This window comes from Acanthochromis polyacanthus, chromosome 5, assembly GCF_021347895.1.
Source record: "Acanthochromis polyacanthus isolate Apoly-LR-REF ecotype Palm Island chromosome 5, KAUST_Apoly_ChrSc, whole genome shotgun sequence".
NCBI classification, from domain to species: domain Eukaryota; kingdom Metazoa; phylum Chordata; class Actinopteri; family Pomacentridae; genus Acanthochromis; species Acanthochromis polyacanthus.
In genome coordinates, this window is record NC_067117.1 from 41,980,493 (window position 1) to 42,005,808 (window position 25,316).

Below are 25,316 nucleotides of genomic sequence, written 5' to 3' on the forward strand. Positions count from 1 at the left end.
CTGCTCTGTATTAGAGGACAGATGCCAGGCTACTGCATTTTCTATTTAGCAATCTTAATTTAACATCATCAGTGTCTTAGTCACAGCTGCCCATGTCCTGCAGATGATGAGTGGAACAACACCCTCAGCAAACTCATGGAAACTGACATGCTAATGAAATCTCAGCACTGTCTTCAGTGAATTCCTTCCCATTGCTGCTACACATTTCATGCTAAGAACTCACACAAGCAGGACACAGATTCATGGTATTTCCAACCTTTATTGAAACAGAGCTCTGATACGTACAAAGTATGCAAAAAACAAAAACATATTTCAACTGAAACAAATAGCTTTACATAGTAGCAACCATGTACAACCAGGAATTGTAAAAACAAATAGAGTCAGAAGCAGAGGACCAGAACTAAACGAGCCAGGCCTGGACTGCTCCACAGCGTCTCCAGGAAGACACTGTTGCATAGAAGAGTGTTGCATGTAAAACAAGATATCCATCAGTCACTGGAGTTTAGTCAGACAGTGTGTTCCCGTTATCCAAGCAACAAGAAAAACATCCAGAGGTTGTTTCATGGACAGCAAAGGGAATGCGTGTCACTTTGCTGAAACTGCTCGACATTTAAGAACATCCCTTAAAAATAAAATACACTTAACTCTGAATAACTCTGACAAATGACAAGAATGTGTGAGCTGACCATCCTAAGCTCAGCTCCTCCATTAGCTCGTCTCACTTCTCCTCCAGTTCAAGATTATCAGAACACAACAAAATATTCATACATTAGTGAAACAAAGGAGGAGAACTGAGGTATGTCATTCACAGAAGTACAGGAAGTGAGCTAAAGGTGTGTAAACATCTGTAGAAGCGTAAACACATTTCTACCAGTGCATCAGGACTAAGACATGCCCACAGCTGATTCTAAACCTGTGTGATGCTTCAATAGCTGTGAAGCAAAGTTTCCATCCACTTATAAGACCGCGTAGATCATGACAGTCTGGAATCTCCAATGACTTATAACTCTGTATTTTCAGTCAGAGAATGACTGAAACACTTGCTTGTTTGTGACACATTTAGCAAACTCCAGTCGAGGCTTCAGAAGCACCTCTATAGAAGTATCTTCCTTCTATTACAGCAGCCTCTCAGTCCATGCTGATGGAAAACAGACACCTGGGCTCCAGCAGCTTCCAATTCTTGCAGATCTGCTTTTCGTTGATTCTTGGTTGAAGGTTTGCGTTTTCTCTTGATCAGGGAGAAAACACAAACTTTCTACTTTCCACACATTTTTGGGAACTGAAATTGCTTCATATGAACTTCCTGATTTATTTAAGTCACTAATTTGTTTGTTTCGATCTTTGATGAACTGCTCAGATTTTCCTACTGGACTGTTTGTGGCTGACAAATGAGCCAATAAAACGGTTCCTAATCAAATTGGCGTAGAGAAGTCATTAGTTGTATTCAACTGTAATCATTTACGAGACATTTCGAGGCCATGCCCCTTAGAAAATTGGTTGAACAGTTTTCTACATTACCAAAACAAACCTTTTAAGCTGATGTATGTATATTTCTGACCTCGCAATTTTGGCATTTATCTAAAAGACGTGGAATACATCTATTTAAGAACCAAAATACATGATAAAGATTCATGTGTTTCAATGACCCCAACAAAGAAAAGTTCTAGGAGTCACTGAAAACTCTACACTGCCACGATACACATGGTCTTTACAAGCGGATGGAAGTTTTGTTAATAACTGTATATTTATCCAGTACTTTTTAACATGAATTAACATTATTGCATATAAGAAACCTCAATGAAGCCAGCAAGCGCACTTAACTTGACATGAAAATGACATCTGGCAAGCTTCTTCTCTAACTGAGGAATTCTTTGTTGGAAAAATTAACAACAGTTCAGTAAAGAAATGGTGAAAAAGTCCATAAACAAGAGGTAGTACAATTACGTCCAAAACTTTGGAGTCATTCCATGTCCGAATAGTACCACTGGACTCTGGGACCAACATCCAAATTTTCCTCTGTGGCTCTTTCTACAAAACAACTCCAAACTCACCATTTTTCACATTCCACTTCTGATCACAGTACATATTCGTGTGGGGTTCAAAATAACTTGAAAAGCATAATGGGCCCTCATTTTCAGTGAAATTACTGGCTTTGTTTCTTTAAAGGTGCAGTGTGTAGGATTAAGTGGCATCTAGCAGTGAGGCTACAGACTAAAGGAGAACCACCGGCGGAGCTCGTTGGAGCTTGGTTGGTCTGCTGATGGCAGTAGAACATGACGGACACAAGGTTTCATTCTAAGGTAACGAACACACATTTCTTATTTTCAGGTGATAATACACTGATTTGTGAAGAGATCCCTGTAGATCCGACACACTGGACCTTTAACATGTACAGCACCTGTTCAAACAGCCCCTGGAGTTCCCTTTAAAGACATGACTTCACAAATAACTGTTGCAGTAAAACACTAAATGCATACATGCTCTTAATTCCTGTCTCATTACTTAATTGTCTGTCTCATTACTAATTACATCATTAAGGATTTTTGGGGGGGATGAGGCAAATTACATGAATCATTCCTCATCCACAGTAATGCTTTAAATGGTGAAAAACATGGTGAATAGTGGACTACATAATGATCACACACCCTTAATGATGTACTTGTCTCAAATCAAAGAGGATGAAGCAGCGAATCTTTTGACCTGAATGGGAAATTAGAGTTGCAACATGATCCTGTGTGGGTCATTTATAACCAGGATGGAGATGAGGTCCCGCTTCAAGCACAACCTACTGACTGTCTTGGACAGGCGCTGTACGTTTATCATGCTATAGATACAACGAATAGGAACTTTTTTGGAGTGATCTCAGTGCCTCCAGGCTGACAGACTGATGAAAACAGGATCCCATTAGAATGAGCACAGGCTAAACATATCTGAAAGTGTAATAGTGGCTAATAGGGTTGTTTGTCAACTCTCACAAATGTTCTCTGCTGCTCATACTGTCTCTGTAAAAGCTCTGGTTGTATCATTACTGAATTACAATATTGAATTATCGAGATTTTTGCGTTAAGTATTGATTATCAAGATAAGCCAAAATTCTTTAAATTGAATTATAGGAAAGTTAACGATACCATGAAGCTGATATCAAAATAACATCTTACAGATATGACGGAGCATTTTATACATCCAGGCCTGCTGATGACCACAGCTTGAGTAGTGCATCTCAGAGGAAAGCAACAGATGTCTGGAGAAATGCAGAAGGTGGCAGGTGACACCGTTTTCTGTCATTGCTGCCACCAGATCTGATGTTAACTGAAGAACTTTTGCAAAAACACTCAGTTTATCAGAAACGCATCATCCCAGCCCCGACCATCAGCAGCAGAACATCTCACAGGACCAGACTCCACCCAACATACTCCATCACAGGAAGTGAGAGGTCTACAGCAGCAGTATCTGATTGTCAGTACGTTCATGAAAGACTTTAGTGCCGAGGCGATCACAGCGTCACCGTGGCAAGATTGTGGTGGGAATTTCTCCAGACCTCTGTTCTCTGACAGAGCTGTGGCTACATCAGTTACAAGACATTCTCCATCAGAAAAGCTCCAAGAAAACAAAAATCCCATTTTCAGCATCTAAACTGCAGAGGAACTGCTTTTCTTTGACCTTCCTTTATCTTCACAGTCATCAGACTCAACACAGGAAGACTCTGGGTGGTGGAGCAGCTCCAGGCAGCAACACATCTGCAGGAAGAAGAAGGAACAGTCAGAAAAGTGGACATACAGCAACAGGATGACAGCGTCCAGTTTCTTTACATATGTAGATGTCCTCCAGTGGAGACATACAAGATGCTCACTAAAGTATAGATTAGTCACAACAAAGCTGGAAAATGGTCAGAAAGCAGTGTCTGGTGTTACTAAAGCAGTCAGCCCAGGGATAAATCTGATGACAGACCTGCTGCATCTGCCATATAACAGGCTACCACAGTGCACTGAACACACACTGTTTAAACTAGAGTCACTGTAGTCAAAGGCAGCGGTCCATGTTTCCAGACTGTGAAAGACAATACTCTGGCTCCAGATTCACTTCTAACGTTACAGATGTTTCACTGCACCAAAAGTGACACCAGCAGGCTTTGTGCTTTTATGAAACAGATGAAATGTCACACTGTGATCTCCATTTATTCTGACAACAAGAGCAGTTTCCGTGTAAAAAGCATCACACTCCAGTTCTTCTCCAGGCCCACAGAACAATGACGCTAAACGGTTGAGAATATGCATGAACAGCAGCAGGAAGTGGTGCTGGGTTCATTACTGGGTGGTCAACAGTACACACATTATTACTGGAGGGTCACTGAGCTGACCCTACTCAAACCAAAGGTAACCAGAAGTGTTTACAGCTGCCATATCAAATGAGATGTGAAGAACAGCCAGAGCACTGAAGTTAGCAAATAAAAGGAAACGCCCATTATCAGAACACAATAACACCAGCAAGCCGCATAAGGGACATGAAAACTTCCCAAAGGACATACTGACTTCTAATTACAGGCACACACTGTTGTCATATTCAAGCACAGCAACAAAATATTGAAACCCCATTAAACAGGCTGTAAAACTAAAAGTACTGGACTCTATAAAAACTGTCTGCTGAAGAACAGAAGGAACCAAATGTTTTTCTCTGGCCATCAAAACAGCCACAGTGACGTGAGGACGCTGTGGACTTTTATTTTTGAAATTTTACACTCGAGTCTACACTGCCTCTCCCTCCACAGATCTTTATTTTCTAGCTGGACACCTGTCAGCAGCTCTGCTAAAAACAAAAAGTGTTTTCCTGGGAAGCCCCTGGGATTCTGCCCCAGCTGCTGGGCACAGATGTTCCTAACATCCAGCCAGGCTGATCTGAACCTCTCTGCAGCAGTGAGGATGAAATGTGCAGCAGTGTACAAACACAGAGATGTGCTGAGTCAGTGCAGCAGGGCTCTGTTGCTGCTGCAAATAGACTCTCTAAAAGCAGTGCCCACTCCAGAGTGTCTGCTGCACTAACACATAGAAAGACAGATTTACAGCAGCACAGGAACATGTTTAACTTAGCAAGAAAATGACTGAATATAAATACAATATATAATACAAAAAGCTGACAAGTTCAAAAAACAGGATCAGCTGATTGCTGGCCTCATCTGTTACTGAGGCTGATTGCTGGCGTTTTTACAATTATTGGCATCGTAATTTCTATTGACCAATTATCGCAAAATAAATGCAATGCACTACTTAGCGGTGATCGCCTCAGCCGTTTAACCGGGTCTATCTAAACGGAGACTCTCTGGTCATTAAGATGTTCTAAAGCAGGGATGGGGACAGAGCTTTGGTATGAAACAAATCTAACTATAACACTATCTACTATGCACACACTACTGTTCAAAAGTTTGGGGTCATCCAGACAATTCCATGTTTTCCATGAAACTCACACTTTTATCCATGTGCTAACATAACTGCACAAGGGTTTTCTAATCATCAATGATCCTTTCAACACCATTAGCTAACACAATGTAGCATTAGAACACAGGAGTGATGGTTGCTGGAAATGTTCCTCTGTACCCCTATGGAGATATTCCATTAAAAATCAGCTGTTTACAGCTAAAATAGTCATTTACCACATTAACTATGTCTACACTGGATTTATCATTCATTTAGTGTTATCTTCACTGAAAATAACTGCTTTTCTTTCAAAAATGAGGACATTTCTTCGTGACCCCAAACTTTTGAACCGTAGTGTACCTGTAAATCTACAGCGTATGTATGAGCAAATAAAGAAATTCTAATTTTCCTCTAAATTTGTTCAGTTTTTTTTTTGTCTTGAAGAGAAAGAAAGAAAAACAATCCAAGACTACTGATAAGATTGCCGTTAAGGAACCAGATGGATAAGCCGTATCAATAAGAATAATGGCACTGCCACCAATCCAGCACTATCTGACTTCCTGTTACATCACATGACTGACAGCCAATCACTGAAAGCCCTTCATCACATACAAGTGCATTTAAAAGGTGAGGTAGCACATTTAGCTGAGGATGGACACAATCCTCTACAAGCAGAGTGTACCTGTTACACAGAACAGGATTCTACATTTCTTTTCCGTGTGTTTACAGGTGGTGCAGCTGGAACTTACTCTCTTGGTGGTACTGGGCTGTAGCTATTGCTCAGGCATTTTGCTGGACCTCTTACTCTGTAGCTAGTGATGTTGAAGCTTTGACACTTTATTAAAAACATAGTTTATTAGGCTGTAATGACACACAGTGCTCCAGTAGGACATCTACTGGTCAATAAAATCAAGTGCAATCGAGATGTGTTATTGCAGCCCGATCTCACGAGGATTCGTGAAACTGTCACGTAAATTTTTGTTTCGGCTTCGTGCGCACCAACACGATTTCGTCATGTTTTTCGTGCCGCTCACCACGAAATGCACACCAATGTATTTTAAACGGCGGACTTTTCGTGCCACTCAGAACGTATTTCAAAAGAATGTGTATATTATATTTTTAATGTAAAACCGTGGCGAATCCAACGCTATATTTTGCATGACATCGTCCCTAAACATAACCCTAACCATAATCCTAACCATAACCTAACCATAAGCCGGTGGTACACTTACCAATTTGCATAGGAATTTCAAGAATGTCCGGCGGCCGGCGGCCGCAAACGCAATCACACAAGCAGTATACGCCGATGGACAGCTTAGATCGTCATGAATCCGCCGGTATAAACCACTTTCAGATGTGATTACCACAGCGAAAAACATTTCGTGGTGAGCGGCACGAAAAACATGACGAAATCGTGTTGGTGCGCACGAAACCGAAACTAAAACTTACGTGACAGTTTCATGAATCCCCGTGAGACCGGGTTGGTCATTGAGTGGTTCCTGGACTGTTTTTGATATGATTCATCATGTGCATTCCTGTTCAACTCCACCAGAAGATTTTATGGTTTCTAGTGGATACAATAATAATAATATTACTAGTAATAATAAAGACAACAATTATTGAAGACCATGTTTCTTATTTGGCATGTCTGTCTGTAACCCTATACACTTTTTGCTTATATTTTGGCGTTGTGAAACCTTTAAATAGTCAGATGAGCTCTACAAATACAGATTGATGTCATTTCCACATGGGCTGGAGCAACTACAGATTATTTTATGTTTTGGGGTTCAGGCGATTCGTTGATGTCTGAAGGACTTAACTGTTTCGAGCGTCAAACGTCAAGAGTCACGTGACCAACCCACGCCTCGGCACAGCGGATCCATACATTTGCTTCATGAGCTACCGTGCATGTGTCGGAGCCTCGGTGTCAGAAGAGCATCACCATCTGCAGCTAACACTACCTGGTAAGGGGACCTTCAACTACCTGTTCCTAAATGACAGACTCGTCTCTCAAGCACAATCATCAAAAAAAAACTTAACAAGAAGCACAGCCATTGCCACAAAGTAGGACATTCACCGCTTTCACAGTGACAAAGGCTATGCTAGCAGCTAACAGCTAGGTTAGGCAGCCACAGCATACCCTAAAATATTATCTGGAGACAAAACAAAGTTTTAAGATGTAGGACTTAGGGTGTGATTAAAAATGATAGAACAGGAGAAAGAGAACAGACGTAACTGCTGGACACAAGCTGTTTAATGTCAATAAAACAATCTGAGAGGACCACTACTGCCTCGGGTTTAATTATAATGACAGGTTCACTGCTATCACATGGTATGCATATGTAAGATGTAATGTTTAGAAATTCAGTAATAATTTATTTAAAAGCCTCCCTCTGAAGGACAGGTTCCCTGCTATCATCCCTGTTAATATATAACATTTTATGTCATCAGCCTTCCTCTATCACGAAAAATTGATGTCAATTTTGACCTTGAAAAAAACTTCTCAGGGTCATTCCACCTCAAGTCACCAAATTAAAAAATTTCATGCCTGACCGTCTCATACTTGTCAGGTTTTTTTTTTTCTTCTGTGCATATGCAGGTTACTAAGTAAAACGTGTAAAAGATTTGGTCACGGGCAATTTTTGTCTTCTTTAGTTAAAACCATGTATAGAGAGGAGTGGGGTTATGTCTCTTTTTGCATCGTTTTCTTTACATCAATCTGTGGAAGAATGCTGGAAATGCTCCACAGACTGGTGCAAGAATACCTGAGAAATAATGCAAGTACAGTTCTGTAAGGTCACTGATATGTGCATGTGGTCTTCAATGGTACTTTGCTGCTTTTGCTTTGACAGAATAATACAACCCAACTCTATGATGGTGCAAATCTGGTCAAGATATTCCATCAACCATAAAACCTGTACTATTCACCTTAAGAGGCAGGTTTTCTTTGTCTACGATGGAACCAATAGGAGCTTAAAAATGAAGATTATGGTGCCAGTCAGAGAAAAAGAATGATTATGTTTGTTGCATTTCTGGATATCTACAGGACAACAATTAGCTTGTATGACAGGTCAAACCATTCCAATAGTGGTTCCAACTAGAAGAGTGGTCTAAAAGAAAAATCCTGGTCATCCATCTCTTACTCCTTCAAACAATATTACAAAATAGGTGCCAGAAGCAATTTCCATGTTACCTGCATACCTCTTTAATGACTGACTGGCACTGTACTCCACATTTTAAAGTTCCTATTGGTGCAAATCATAGGGAAAGATTCAGGTTCTTAGAATGAAAACTAAAGGTTTTATGGTTGGTGGAATATCAGAGTAGAAAGAAAGACCAAATGTACACCATCAAATAACTGGTTTGCATTTTTGTGCTCCAACTGCAGTGTCTGAAAAGCTGATCAATGTGCGAGCCGCTGTGTCAGGACTTAATGTGCAGTGACAGATAGCGGAAGTGAACCAGCCTTTGTTAAATGTGACCTCCAGTACTACATGAGGGGACTGACGTGTTTCAGCTGTACAGCCACTTGGCGTGCCAATCACAGATAGTCTGTGCTGCATGTACTCTGTTACATAAGTGACTTAAAGTGCTTCAGGCGAGGATTTAGAGCTTCATCCTGCTGCGTGTAGGGACAACATGTTTTGATGAGCAGTGCTGACTTATCATTTTTACATAGCATGGGAATGAGCCTGACAGATTCATTATGTGAATGTTTATATTTGTCCCATAAATGCCACAGAACACACAGGGCTACGGGATACGTAGCATGCTAATATACTCTGAACTACTGATGCTGCACTGTAAAACAGTTTTAACAGACATTCATGCTCCCAGTTTGGGAACATTTTGGGTTTTGATTCAATGCTACAGGTTCGCCAGCAGACACAGATGAAGCTGAGATACGATATGTTGGAAATAAGTTGTCATAAAATGGCAACACATGGTCGGGTCGATGATCAGGTAGTGTAAATACTATGCTCTGAATACATGCTTCTAGTACAGCACAAAGGAAAAAGTAGCCACTCTATAACACTCCCAGTTAAACCTGGGCTTCACACCACTTCCATGGACTTGACCTACTAATTATTCATGACTTGTTGGATGACTTATTAAGTATTTACATAGATTGAGTAATTCAGACATTTTCTTTCTTATATAGTTTTATAACAAAAGGGCAATTGGATAACACGAGGTAAGACGGAGGGTATGGCAGACGGAAACAAAGGATGAATCTGGTAAATACTTGCAAATAGCAAAGGATGTAGGAATTGAGGATAAGCATGGGAAATTGAATGAATGAGTGACATGTGACAGTAGTACCAAAAGGTGTGCTGTTTTCTTCATCAGATTCAAGCTGGATGTTGATTTCTTGTTGTATGGAGGGACTGGCTGGGAGAACAAGGAGCTCAGTTTGAGAGAGGATAAATTCAAGATGCCATTTTTTCACCCATGCCGAGATAACTGAAAGGTCTGATGAGATCTGGGCAGTCTGAGGGGAACGACAGGAAGAGTTGGGTGTCATCAGCATAGCAATGATATGAGAAACCATGGGAGTGGATGACTGCACCAGGCGAGGTCGTGTATGTTGAGAAGAGGAGGACCGAGCACTGACCCCTGAGGAACCCCTGTGGATAGACTGTACAGTTCAGACACTTCTCCCTTCCAGGATACTCTGAAGTATCTTTCTGAGCAGTAGGACATGAACCAGTAGAGGACTGATCCTGTGATGTCAAGCTCAGTGAGTGTGGAGAGGAGGATTTGGTCTCAGAGGAGTGACCCTGTTTAAAAGCAGACTGATTCTGGTCATACAGGTTGTTTTTACAGAAGAAAGCAGAGACTTGGTTGAAGACAGTTTGCTCAGGTATTTCAGACAGGAACGGCAGAAGTGAAACTGGTCTGTGGTTTTCTATCTGGCCTGGGTGAAGTGTAGGTTTTTTGAGTATTGAAGTAACGAGAGCTTGATTAAATACAGCAGGGAACACACCTGTAGCAAGTGAGGAGGTGATGATGTGTTACTGTAGGGTTAAGTGCTGGAGAAATGGTTTATAAGAGGTGGGATGGTATCGGGTTCAGTGGACAGATAGAGGGACGACAGTCCAGCAATAGTTTAGAGACTTCTTCCTCTGTCAGAGAAGAGAACGAGTCACAGCGTGGCTCTGTTAGCTGGTGGGTGGACGGTGAGTTGGTCAGGCTCAGAGAATTGGTTACTGATTGCAAAGACTTTGCCGTGAAGAATGAGGTGAGCACGTCTGCAGTGAGCAGAGTGGAGGGTTGGGCAAGAGGTGGGTGGAGGAGTGAGTTAAAAGCAGAGAATATTTTTTCTAGCATCTAATGTGCTTCAGATCTTGCTCTAATAGAACTTGGTTAGTTTGTGAACTGGAGAATAACGTTCATAGATTTTGATCGTTACTCAAGTCAGTGGGCTCTCTGGATTTATGGCATTTTGTTAGAGGGCAGATGGTTCAGAGAGGAAGTCAGTGAGAGTCTGTGGCCTTGTCTACTGGGAATAAGGAGAATATGTTATGAGGCAGCATGGAGGCCAAGACCTCATCAGAAAGCTGGTCAGTGTGATGGACTGGAGATTGAGACGGAAGGAGACCATTTGCAGAAGAACAGGAAAGTCTTCTGGGTGAGGAGACAGTGAATTAAATAAAACAGTGGTCTGACAGATGAGGGCAGTGACACTCAGATTCAGCAGAAAATCAAGTCAAGTATGTTTCCTGCTTTGTGTGTGGGAGGGGTGGAAACCTGCTGGGGGTCAAATGATGCCATAAGTGACAGAAAGTCGGTTCCTTGGGCTCTGTCTGTGTGAATATTCACGTCTCCAGCGCTCAATTTAGACGGTCGTCAGGTCGCCATTTGCGACTAAAAACGTCGCAAATGGCGACCTGACGACCGTCGAAACCGAGCGCTCCATCGAGCTGAACCGCCTATCATGTTTTCTTCATGGAGGCAGCCACTTTGATGATGTCATCAACCTGCCATGATTCCCAGTGCTCGCGGCGACCTGGCGACCGTCTAAATCGAGCGCTGGTCTCCCATGATAACAAGTGGTCTGTCACAGACCTGAATGACCGAGAATAACATGTCCAATTCAACTACAAAGTTACCCACTAGTTAATGTCTGTACCATAATCACATATTATTTGATCTAAGTGTCTAATGCAGCACAATCTGAATTAATGGTGGGGTGAGAAATAACAATGAATACTTCAGGTTTTTGTCATTGATAGTTCCTGAGAATGCCATTCAAAAAATGTGCTGAAGTAAAAACTATCTTGGATGGCATTTGATATATGCAGCTGAAATTTCACAAATATCTTTAAAAAACATCTGTTTTATGCTATAAAAACTGGGCATGCGCTGTTGTAAAATGTTACTGACTTGAAATGGAAAGACCCATATGTTAACATACCTGCTCACTTCAACTCACTAAAGTCATTGACACACTTATAAAACAATTACTCAGCATGGGGGATCTGCAGGGAGCTGTGTGGGGGATGGTGGAAAGGCTGAATGGGATGTGTTGGTGGTGAGTTTGGGCAGACTAAAAGCAGAGCAGTGGATGGATGGTCAGCTGTGTTTGCAGCTCCACCCTGCTCCCCATCTCCCTATCAGGACAGGCACATGATGTAACAGCAAACAAAGGCAAACAGTGTCATACAGTGACCCAGAAAAGAAGAACAGCATTCTGCTGTCTGAGTTCAGGAACAAGCAGTGCACCGATCATATGCAGAATGAAAACATTAGGGCCCCGGGAGTCAAGGGGTGGCTGGGGCTTTGATAGGACAAATGATGTCCAGGATAGCTCCAGTACAACCAACACACACTTATCCAGGGAAAACAACTATCAAGAACAGCAGATATGCAAAGCCCTGCTGTTACTAAACAGAGTGTGTGCTGTGGACAGGACATCACCAGCAGCCCCACCCGTCCTCTCTTTACCATTCACCTACACACATAAATGCCATGGAGGATGTTACAACACCTCACATATCAAATGTCATTTACTGCCACTAAGTGTACGCAAGTGTCACTAGTACTGGGTAGGGATGTCCTGACCATAATGCAATCTGAGTAATTTAATCCAATTCCATTTTCCTAGATACATAGTACATAGTTATTAAAATCAATCCCGTGTGGAAGCTTGACTAATAAAAAAACTCTGCAATACATTAACGATAAAGCTTCATTGTTGCAACCAAGCTGTTCCTTAATGGTGCGCGATGGTCCCGAGCCTCGTTCTAAAGCCCAAAAAGGACATCATCTGAGATGTAACGTCAAGAGGGTTGGGTACACTGTGGCTCCACAATCTCCACAAAAAATCTGTATTCTCTACATGCATGTCAGAAAAGGTTTTGTAGATTAGCTGTTTAATTAGGGCTAGGTGATAAGGCCTAAAAAAAAAAAAAAAGATTTTTTCACAAAAAAATCCCAATTTATTCGATTTATTGACCCCCTACCTATAATCAATTTGCAGCTGACAAAGAAATTGTTCAAAACAAGTGATGCCACATAACCCAAAGCAATTCCAAACAAGAAAAGCACTCAGAGAGTGCAGTACTCCACCAAGGATGCTCAGTTGACGTATTATTTCAGACGGATGAAATCTTCAATAAACAATTACCCTGTGCTAAGTACAGGCATGCGTTATGCATGTGCATGTCATGTATTTACACCAAGTCACGTGTAAATTAATCTTTTAACCCTTTAAGCTTCAGTCAATTCCAGCCGTTTTCAGTACAAAAAAAATCGCTAATATTCTATTTTTAAATAAAAAAAATTACGAAAAATACGGGTAATATTGGACGCGCATCGGGAGGTGCATTTCCTTGAAAATGACCGATTCGGGGATTTTATACCGACTTCAGGACATGTTTTGGACAAAATAGTTTACTGGCTTGTGTCATCTGATGTAAAAGGTTGGATTATGGCCGTTTTTTGTGGAATCTTTTTTTGTGTGTGTAATAATAAACCCGGAAATGTGAGTCGCGCTGTGTGCGTTGAAGCCGTGTATAGAGAACGGATGGATGAATATTTGTTTTTGTCGGACAAATGTGTTTTTCTCACTCGCTGTGGTAATCGCATCTGAAAGTGGTTTATACCGGCGGATTCATGAGAATCTAAGCTTTCCATCGGTGTATAGTGTTTGCACCCGTCGGACATTCTTGAAATTCCTATGCAAATTAGTAGGTGTACCGCCGGCGGTACACTGAAGCTTAAAGGGTTAAAGGTCTGTTGATCAGTTCATCAAGCCTTTGTTTTGCTAGTGTTAAAATAACCGTTCCCTCCATGCTTTTATTTTGAAGGTATGTTTTGTTTTTGTAACCATTCCAGCGGCACAGGAAGTGATTCTCTAAGAAGGGGTTTCTTGACATGAGGAAGATGTTGCCCAAAAGTCTGAAAATTCACATAAAGATGAAAGAAAACAGTTCCACGCTGTTGCTGTTTAGCAAGGGATGTGTATAAACTTAGAAGCAGCTGGAATGAGGACAAGGAATGAGTGAAGGTAGGAAGGTGAATTTGTGTTCACAATATTATATTATAGAAATTCAGGCTGATGGCTGAGCTCAACGTGTCTGGCTGGGGTTTGCTACATCGTGACCTAAATACGTAGCGGGCGGCAGGAATTGATGGGACTCAGAAACACCCCAGTTCAATCATCTATTCCTTGTATGATTTCCAACTGATAAATAATGGTCATGTTGTAGTAGGATCGCAATGATGTGATCGTCATCGGGTAACTGACAGTGTTCACTTCATGGTTACAGCGACGCCATGTCTGCAGCTATATCTCCCAATGGGAAATCCCGAACAAAGCCATGGATCCAGATTATAAACCACATAATGGCCAAAATCTAATCACTTGGTCCTTGTGCCATTTCTGACATTCCCTCAAATTTCATCCAGCCCCGTTAGTCGCCGATCGTCACATAACTCTGCCGTTCCTTGGTGAAGTAATAATGACTGAAGATGCATTTTCTTTCTTCGGAGTAAGATCTGTGCCGCTCGCCGCCATGTTGAGGAGCGGGGCGCACTCTGAACTACGGGAGCCTAGCAGGCAGGCGTTGGTGGCGGATGTTGATGAGAAAATCGATTTTCATTAAAACAAATCGACATTAAGTACAAACTCGAATTAATCTATAAAATCGATTTATCGCCCAGCCCTGTTTAATACAATCACATCCCAAGAAGGAAGGCATTTTGACTGCAAGGAGTTTAGTGCTGAGCATTATGGGAGTTTATCTAGCAACAGGCCACCATGACAAAGACTTCTGTGATGCTTACTGGTCCCTAGCCAGAAGTCAGATGACTTGGACAGCATTCCTGCATCCCAGTGGCATTTCTAACAGCTCAGCCTACGCAGTCCATATCGTGTGTCTACTGACCAAACATTTTAGATTGTAACAGAACTGATTATTTTTCATTAATTGACATTACCTTGTAGAAATCTGTTTTCACTGTGGCATGAAAGGTCTATCTAATAAGTCCTTTAAAAAGAAAAGCCAAATCATAATGACCATAATTCAATGTTGCAAAGCAATAAAAGGAGAAAACTTCCAAGAGGAAGTAATACTTTTTATAGTAACTGTACTTTGTAGTTCTGCATGTGAATGCTGCAATGCCAGAACTATTCAGTCCCTCCAGGAATTTGCGATTTTGCAATCGCGCAAGTTCATGCGAAATCAACCAATCTTCACGAATTTTGTGCGGCCTTGCAATTTTGTCCAATCACCGCAACTTTCCTGCAATTTTGGCCCGCCTCCCATGAGTTCCGCCAATCATAGCAGCTCCCAGCGCAAACATAATGCACATACGTCACCGAATTCACTTCCTTGTTTATGGTTTGAAGATGCAGACATGTGAGATACTAATGTCTCTCATTTACCAACAAGAATTACTGCTGAAGACCATGATAAACAATTAATTCACTGATGTTCTTCACCAAAGCGGAGCTAAACTGTTTTACAACCGTGCAATATTGTGGTGGAATACAAAAAAGAAAAAAAAATCATCGATTGATACACTTTTTTTTAAAAAAAAAAACATGAAACATATTAGAACGACTGAAATGAGCGGACAACAGACCAGACAAATCACCATGATGGAAACTGTTGCATCCAGATCCGTTAGCGCACTGATAGAATGAAGGTAAATTAGATTAATTATTCCACCAAAGAACACAGTGGAGTTATGTGACGATCAGTGTGTGTGAATCCTTCCTCTGTTACCAACATCACTCAAAAACAAACTCAGGGATTTGAATGAAGTTTTCAGGGTCGGTCAGAAATGACACAAGGACCAAATAATTAGACTTCGGCAGTGATACGGCTTAAAGTTCGGATAAACGGATATGTTAAGGATTCATAGCGGCATGGCGTCTGATAGCAGCACGGTAACCATGGCGACAAGTGAACGCTACTTCAGCCGCCTGCTGATGATCACATGATTGTGATCCTATAACAAATCTACCTCTGTGGACGCATCGGAAATGACACAAAGAACAACTGATTAAATTGTGGGGGGATTTCTGAGTCCCATCAATTCCTGCCGCTCGCTACATGTTTACGTCATACAATTTGGTGTCTGTGCGTAACGTACACATGCAGAACACACACCTGTGTTCAGCGCGAGGTCAGGTAATGAACAGTCTTGGTGGAGTACTGTACTCTGATCGCTGTTCTTAATTGACGTGACAAGCTGTAAGTGTGTGTGTGTGTGTGTGTGTGTGTGTGTGTGAACACGTGTGTGTGTGTGTGAACACGTGTGTACCAGGAAGTGAAAATAACTTTTGGAGCCAGTGACAGATATGTCCAAATATGATTCATTCAATAGTAAATTATCATTTTGTGCCGCAAATCCACCAACCACGTCATGTTAAACCAGTACGTGGCTGCTGCTAATGTCCCACCGTGGTGTGCCAGCTTTTGTGGAAATGGGTTGGAACATTAAGGGTGCTTTCACACCTGTTAGTCTGTTAGAGTGGTTCGTTTGGACCCAAAAGTTGTTACAATGTTGCTAATTTCAACTGGTTCGGTTCGCATTCACACCAGTGTTTTCGAAGTTGAACCAACTACGATGAATGATATATCTCCCTCCAGTCGTTTGGCGGCGCTGTTCACAAAAATAAGGTGTTTTAGATGACGTAGTGAACGCTGATTGGCGCAGCATGTGAAGAGGGAAAAATGCCGGAAGGTTTATTCGTAAACAATGAACTATGCTCTCCTGTTCCTTCTTGTTGCCATATATTCGTATCATTGCTTTATGCAGCAAGCACAAATACTGCTGTTGTTCCAGCATGAAGCTCGCATTCGATACGAGAACATTACACAGTCGTTTTTGGCACGGAGAAGATGCTTTGCAAGATGTTATCGGAGAAAGTGGGCGATGCTGCACAACCTGTGCAGGTTGCTACGGAAGCTCCCGTAGACCAAAAAGTCTGCTGCACCATCAAGCCGGTCCGAATGGAGACAGGTTTGTGTTCTCACCAGGAGCAAACCGAACTGGAGTTCACATAGAAGCGGACCGAGACCACCTCTCGAAGGTGGTCTCGGTCCGGTTCTTTAGTCGGCACCAAAAACATCTGGTCTGCTTTCACACCAGCCCAAACAAACCGTACTTGCTGCTGTTGCGGACTCCAGTCCGCTTTAAGCGGACCAAAAGGCGTATGTGTGAAAGCACCCTTAATAATTTCTGAATAAATATTGTCAGTTACAGTGTTGAAACATTTTCTAAAAGCTGGAAAAAATGCAGTTTTTTAGTAATTGTCATTGTCTCCCGCAATTTCATCACAAGAAATAAGCTTAAAACATTGCAACTTTTATTGCAATTTTGTAGAAAAACTGCCGCAAATTAAGGCATTTTCGGCCGCAGCAGTCACGAAAAACGCCCGCGAAATCCTGGATGGACTGACTATTGTCTTAGCCATGTCATATACTACCCTCAGAAAGAGTTAAATCTTTCACAAATGACATGTCAGAGTATCATGAAGGATCGTACATTTACTATTTTCCCTGCATATGTACGGATTATCAATACACACACGTCAGTACATTAAAGTGTAGACTGTAGCAGTGCTCCAGAAACAGAACTGTCATGATGCAACATTATGATAATTAATTAGTAATGTTGAAAATGTACTGAAAACAATGAGGTAAGTTACAGAAAAGAGAGAAACTACCATCATCAGACTTAAGGCCAGTTCATGGTTTTGGAGACCACGTGCACAGGAAGCAGCTCTACTCATGCTCTGGTTTCTTTACACCACCGACCGCTTTCAAGCAAGACAATTTTCTACAGACCAGTCATCACGCACATAGTAAAAAAAAATCTTTTTTAATACTATTATCTGAAAAAAAATGTTCTAAACAAATAAAATTACTTTGTATTGCTAAATATGTTTCCTTTTTCTTCTGTCTCAGCCTCTCCCTCTTTTCAAAAAAGCTCTCCAGAGACGTTTGTTTTTACTTATTTTGTAGATTGACGGCTTCATTTAACGGACGGACATGAAAACTGACAGAATCAAGAGTGGGAAACAAGCGAGATGGAAATAGCAGGAAGATGCTCTTGTCATTTTTCAAAATAAAAAACAGTGCAGACTACTCCTGAAATAAAATTAAACGTTTTTATTCTCTTTGTGCAGCCCAGTATCAAATAACCCATGGCCCGGTAACGGTCCACGGCCTGGTGGCTGGTGAGCACTGTGCTACACAGCTGGTTGTATTTCCCCACACAGGAAACACAGAAAAACACTGAAGGATACAGGAGCTGCTGCAGGTAGAGCTGCAGCACTGAATCTGTTTGGGCTCTGTCGATGAAAGCGTGTCCAAACACAAATCCTCCAAACACTAGCAGCGACCACGTTATTAAAACTCTTAATGACAGCTCATAAAGGTGTGGATGGCTGAGAATCTCCTCACAATAAACATTTGTTTCAAGCACCGTTTGTTTTCCTGTCACATGTGCAGTCCAAGTGCTTGTAGTCACTAAATTTGGGCTGAACATGGATTGTATCCACAGACTCTCATGGACTGAAGTGGGTGATGATATTTACGTCACACGAACCCTTCATGATGCAGATAGCTGAAATTGGGATGTATCTGAAATCCAGAAAAGTTCACTGGTCCCACTTTGAAACTTTAAAGTTGTGTCAAGTTGCCACATTTTAAGGTGTGGCGTCCTGTTTCTGTCCCACACAGAGGGAAGATGACTTTACTTATGGGGTAACTATGCACATGTTCAGCAAGCATGTTCTCGAAGTCACTTGGTGTTGAAACATGTCAGAAAAAAATAAGTAACTGATGAAAAAAGAAAGCTTGATAGAGAAGGTATAACCCTTTAGAAAGTTTCATATATGTGTAGAATCAGATTTTTGGCAATGTAATCACAGTAATTTCTTAAATAATAAACAGAAATACTCATTTGAAAAGCAAAGTAAAACATATAGCTTGCAACCTAAATATTTGGTTTCATGATTTTTAGTTTACATTTCCTGCTGGTTCCTACATTGATCAGAATTTCAGCTTCACTCGATTCTACGACACTGATCTCGTGTGGGTACCTCATTTTCTTTCGCTTTACATTGCATATACAGGAGGTCCTCGGTTTGCGACGTCCTCAACTTACGCCGCTTCGTCATTACATTGGAACTGGTTCGGTGGAACTAGTCGGTGAACAGAGCGGACGAATACGTCTACACAGGGCGCTATAAGACGGCTTTGCTTACATTTGCTGCCACAAGGGATTATGCTACATTAACTTTCATTATGGCTCCAAAGCATAAGTCAGACTTACAGTTTTTCGCTGATATTTTCATACCGAGTTGTGTTCCAGTGTGCGTTAATGACCGTTTGTCGTTACTGTAGTGGTACAAACATGTAAACTGATCGATATCATGATGCACTTAACGGCTTTGTTTACATTTTCACCGGAGTTCCGACTTATAGTGAAAGGTAGTGTCTACAGATACGGACCCGTACCCGTAGCCTGTGGCCTACGGCTACGGCACGTTCCCTTCTCATAAATATTAATGAGCCGGCTGATGAACGCGCTTCGTGATTGGCTGGTTATCCGACGGACATGAATATTAATAAGCCGGCTACGCTGATGAAGGTGCTTCCGTGATTCGAGGTGAATCTTCGTGCGGAGCCTGTCATGTCAGTCATCTTTGTGTATTAACAGTGTATTAAAGTCCATTCATTCCATATCAAGTTCCAATAAAGTTATAAGAAATATTTTACAATCAGTGTGCTGGAGTCATCGTTGTCTGTGGAAAAGTCCGACATCACTATCTGACTTTTTCACGAACAGCGATTTGGGGGTTGAAATCAGCACTACTATTAAAAATAGCAAAACTTTTTATTCACGTGATCCTGTTCTAATAAAGCACAAACAGCAAACAAAACAAATGGCGGAACTAACAGCCAGCATTCTACAAGTATTTTTTTACCTTCAAAAGCAGCGACAGACTATTACATATTAACAACCTAAACAAAAACCTGACGTATTTTCTGCGTCTGTCAACACAGACACTGCACGTCAGTCACTTTAATGTTAGCGGACTCTGTTGAATGGCTAAGTTACATCACCACAAACAAATCTCACAATATCACAGTAAATCGAGTTTGTGGGTTTTTTTTAATTCATGCCGAATTAAAGAGCTGCTCCTCACCATTCACGAGTGTTTGTTTCATATTCGACATCCTTAACTTTATCTTGTAAATTAGCGTCCGAAATTAAATGGGAACATTTGCAATGGAGTTCGTCAGCCGCTTCCACCACTGAACGCGGTAAACTAATTAATAGGAACTGGACTTCAAACAATTTAGACACGGCGTCTAAAAGCGTAAAAACTACATTGTCTAAAGTGTGAGAGGAGACGGTGTATTTTTGGTTAAATTATACAATGTTCGCCGTCAGAGTCATTCATATAAACTGCCTGTAACGTGCAGCAATAATCGGCGCCAGCTCTTCAGTGACCTTAACGGGTCCGTACCTCTAGTACAGATGCTACGGGTACGGGTCCGTACCTCTAGCATCAACCATAGTGAAAACTGACTTACATCACACCATAGGAACGGAACTCTGACGTTGGTTGAGGACCCCTTATATCATGCTACATAAAGTCTACAGTACGTTAGCACGTTAAGACCTCCTTTAGTGAAGGCGGTGAAACAGTAGGGTACTGTCCTGCCACCCCCAGAGCCCCAGAGGCCAACAGAAGGCTCTCAGTGTAAGCTGTCATCACAGAGGGATTAGACAGCAAAACCAACATGATCCCAAACAGAGCAGACTGTCTGGAAACATTTGGTACTTTCACCAAATTCACAATCAACTGTCATCCCAAAGCTTGATAAACTGAGAAACTGTGGTAAAGAAAACCGTCGGTCTCAGGCTAACCTGAAGTCTCAAGTCAACTTTATTCACAGAGCACTTGAAAAAGAAACACCGCAGAAGTGACAGGAAAAGGCCTCTTAACATGGGTAAAATGGCACTCTCTAAGGCCACGAAACGAAAAGTTGATGTGGAAACAGATCCTTTAATAATGACTGGACTGACTGCTTTAATAGTGTGGACCACATGATATTTTCTCTTTGATCCTCACAATTTTGGAATCCAGTCGCGGGCCGGATTGGATGGTTCGGCGGGCCGTATTCGGCCCGCGGGCCGCCAGTTGATGATCACTGTTCTATACCAATATGGGATCCAAGTTTCAGACTTATGTTTAGTTCAATAAAGCTCATAAGACATAGTGAAGAAAAACAGTACTGGCAGGTAGGGAGAGATGTTGAGAGCATCAACAGACAGAACATGAAAAGAGTCAACACAGTCACGGTGGGATGAAAAGAGAAGCTTCAGTACCTGTAGAGCAGTCTGGTTGAGGGTCATGTAGCATACATCACGTGGTCCATTCTGGCCTGTAGCTCAAAAGCATCAGGCCGGTCCTGAGGGTTGACAGCGAGCATGTCCTGAAGGAGCTTCCTAACTTTGTCTGACATGCATGACCTGCGTTTCAGTGGGATGTTCAGCACCATCTTTGGATTCTCCAGCAGCGCCTCACCCACCGGTACAATGTCCGCTCCCTGTCTCACATACGTTCCAAGCAGCTCCCGCTTAGACTCTGCATCAATGAAGGTAATTCTCTCCAGCATGGCCCAGATGATGATACCTAGGGCAAAGATGTCAGCTTTGGCTGTGTAGTGGCCCTCCCACACCTCTGGAGCCATGAAGAAGTCTGAGCCACACGCAGATGACAGCCAGTACTTGTTAAGGTTGACATTTTTACTCTTGTCTTCGCCCTCCTTGCCCTCACTGGTATTTCCTAAACCAGCGCAAACTTTACTCAGGCCAAAGTCAGCCACCTTGAGAACCGGACTCCCCGACTTCTCTGAAATAAGGATGTTGTCTGGTTTTAGGTCTCTGTGCACAATGTTGTTTTCGTGCAGGAACGCAACGGCGCTTGTAAGCTGGAGCATAAAACTGCTGTTGGTTTGTGGGTCGGGCCGCCGAGACAGGATGAACTGGTTGAGGTCCCCTCCTTCACAGAACTCCATGACGAACCACAGGTAGCAGGGCTCCTCTGGAGGACTGAGAACTCTCTCACCTGTCATTCACACACAGGTACAATGGCACACAGTTATTCCAGGAAGACATATTTGGCCAAACAGGGATAGGTGGTAGGCCTGTCAATGCATCCTGCCATTCTTTATGAGGGTTTATTAAAAAAGTTGCATGTGGGCTGTAATTATTGAATTACAACAGACTTTGCCATGCCAGCTGAGAGCATTGCTGACATGCTTTGACATGTCTACAGATCACTAATAAGAACAAACATGTCAGAATGACTTGAAGGGTAACAGACTCAGAGAGAGACATTCAGAACTTAGAGACAGCTCATGCATGTTACTAGCACCACTCTAAAGACATCACTGACTGAGATGCATGTTTCTGTTACGAACAGATCAATAGATACACTGGTGGACAAAGAATAAACAAGAAGATATGTTAGAGTGATACAGATAAATCACTGCCTTAATGTTTTTAAAGAAAACAACACCTGAAACCAGAACAACACATGAAGACAGACAAAAAGCAAGACCTCTGTGGATGAGTGTGTGGGTTTGCAGGACTGGCCGTGGAATGTGTAAATTACCCAGTGGAACACAGCCAGCCAGGCAGACTCCATTTTAGTCTCTCTGCCCCCAGGAGCTCCCTGACAAAAAGTCTGACCATCCCCCAGACAGACAACTACCCTGCTCTGAATGACACCTCTGGAAAGACCTACCAAACTAAAACCACCAGGTTTAAACAGTCTCCTCTGGTTTTCACTAGCACAGGACAGACTGGACCTGGAGCCTGAAGGGCCCCAGGGACTCTGAAGACAAGCCAGACCTCTACAGTAAAGTCTAGTCTGCCTTTATACACGGAACAGAAAATCATACTAAACAGTCTCTCACTTTGAAATGGATGTAAACTGGACAACCAGCAGAAGAATGTTTGGCATTAAATCAAACCTAAAGCAACTCTCCTTCCTGTTGTTCTGCTGCAGTGACTCAGCTCAAACAGCTCAGAGGAGGAGCTCATCTGCTCACCTTTCAGGGAAGTCTCCACCAGTCGCAGGTACTGTTTGGACCGTTTGTTTCCGTGGCTCATCTTCTGAGCCATCCCGTTCCTCTGCAGCACACACTCCTCCAGCTGCACCACGTTCTCATGCCTTTTCTCCAGACTCGTCAGCGCCCAGAACTCCTGCAGGGCGAGCTCCACGTTTTCTGGTGCGTCGCATCGCAGCTTCTTCACGGCCACCGTAGCCCCGGACCTGCGGGCCACGGCCTCGTACACAACCCCGTACGTACCCCGGCCCACCTCCCGTAGCAGGTTGTAGCGGGGCGCCCTGGGCTTCTGCTTGAACAGCCCGCTGTCCTCCTCCATGTCATGATCTCCTTCCGTGTTCCCCACGTTCAGACACCGCAGCACGCCGGACTCGTCCGCTCGTGCACCAGGGCAGGCTTGCGCGCTCCTCGTGCGTCTTCGCCAATTGTCGCCGCCAGCTGTATCCATACGGTCCCGTGAACGTTCCTCCGGTTACACGTTTAGCAGGAACGGTGACATGTCGTCCACCGTTGTCGTCCACGCCATTCCTCACTCTCATTTAGCGAAAGGAGCAGCGAGAGGAGGTAAACATGAGACAAGACTGCTGCTGCAACGTCAGAGAGTATCCGCTCTACACCTTCACAATAAAAGCCCTGAAGTTCATTTTTTAAAAATCAAAATCTGCTTTATCTACACAACATACAAGGACTGTTGGTGTCAGCCTAGGAATAAAGAAAGAGAATAATAAAAAGAAACGAAATAAAGAAAAACAGGGAAAAATAACAGTAATAAAAATAAATGGAACGCAATATATACAGATATTTACAAGCTAGAAAGGAATATATAAACACAGTAGTGCAAAATTATAATTGCTAGATGATGATCCAGTGCAAAAAGCAGATAATGCTCTTCGTAGTGCAAAAAGTAATGTACATATTCACTGGAATACTGTATACTGTACAGGTGTGGAGGAATGGCCTCTGAGAGCGCAGTGACGAGGCTGCCATCTGCGGCTCCATCTTTTAACTTAATTCACAATTTAACTTTAACAAATTAACAAATGAACATGAATGGGACTGATTAATGAAACATCTGTTTCGTAGAGAGGGTCAGTGAAGTTTTCCTCACCTCTGTTCAAGAACGTTTCCAGAGCTGCTGCAACAGCAGAGCTCTGAACATTGTCAGGGACTCCTCACACCTTCTCCACAAACTGTTTGAACTGCTGCCATCAGGAAGGCATTTCAGGAGCATCGGAGAAAAAACCACCAGAATGATGATCAGCTTCATATCACATGTGGTCAGGTTATCAAACTGCTGACCTGATCTTTAGATACTGGAGAAACGCTATCTCATCACATATGATGACAGTAAATATTCATTTGATTTGATCTGTTTTTGTTGTTTTTAGTCATAAGTATACCAAGTTGCTATTTGATGTCTTGTTAACGCTGTGAAAACAAGCTTGTTTTACTACTATCTATCAGAGGTATTCAGGGTTTCTGATGGTGTTCAGGTTTGGTTAGTGTCTACTATATGCAACATCAGTAAAACATGACACCAATAACTGTAGTCAGCTGGGAAACAAAAAGTCAGACATCTCAGTGGCACCACAGTGAGTTGTTATTATAGGCTATGTTGAAAAACTTATAACTGGTCTTTTAAGAGTCAAGTATCAGAATCAAGAATCTTTACTGTCATTGTGTTTACACACAGCAAAAATTTCTATTGCTGACTTCCAGCTATAAACAATAGAAAACAACAGCTCATGCATCATGTTACTATATATTCATTTCTAATGCGCCATGTTTTAAACGATTTTATTGTTTGGTCAACATCCACCTCGCTTTTAAAACCAATCTCTGTTAGCCACACTTAGTATTTTTACGTCTGAAAGCAGCAACATGATCACTTCCGGTGTATTGTGTTCGCTTGATGCCACCACGGGGACTGAGGTAACCAGGTTCAGACGTACCATTGGTAAAGTACACGGGGTTCTAAAGTGCAGTTCACATTTCTTTGTGAGTGAACATACATTACGAAAAATCTCACGTGAACATAATATACACCTTTCAAATGTTATGTTCTGCGTATTTTTTGCATATTAGAGGCATCTAATGGCGACCTCTCCGTCTGAAGTGGTTCATAACATTGGTGTTTTACAGAACTCAATGTGGAGAGTGAAAAGGGATCAATGGTCGTTTACATACTTTAAAATAATGCAGTAAATCACGAGTTCACAGAAATTAGAAATGGATGCATCGTTGCGTTCAAAACGTTTATCCAATCCTTTGTTTACATTTAGCCCTCTTCCTCCCC

General features: G+C 42.2%; 1 protein-coding gene across 1 annotated transcript; it reads right to left on the reverse strand.

Annotated features, from left to right (window-relative positions):
- Positions 1-239: 239 nt before the first annotated feature.
- LOC110969045 (serine/threonine-protein kinase 35-like) lies at positions 240-23,619 on the reverse strand. Its single transcript, XM_022219071.2, has 3 exons — positions 23,003-23,619; positions 21,273-22,014; positions 240-3,737 (listed from the first exon to the last, which is right to left on the reverse strand). The coding sequence occupies exons 1-2, from the start codon at positions 23,466-23,468 to the stop codon at positions 21,296-21,298; spliced, it is 1,185 nt and encodes a 394-aa protein (XP_022074763.1). The 5' UTR covers positions 23,469-23,619; the 3' UTR covers positions 240-3,737; positions 21,273-21,295.
- Positions 23,620-25,316: the final 1,697 nt, after the last annotated feature.

What these genes read in the sequence shown, in the direction of transcription:
- LOC110969045 (XM_022219071.2), bottom strand. Translation starts at nt 23,468, where the DNA reads ATGGATACAGCTGGCGGCGACAATTGGCGAAGACGCACGAGGAGCGCG. An exon ending in GGTGGAGACTTCCCTGAAAG is followed by an intron (nt 22,015 to 23,002) that starts GTGAGCAGATGA and finishes TGTGAATGACAG; the next exon opens with GTGAGAGAGTTCTCAGTCCT.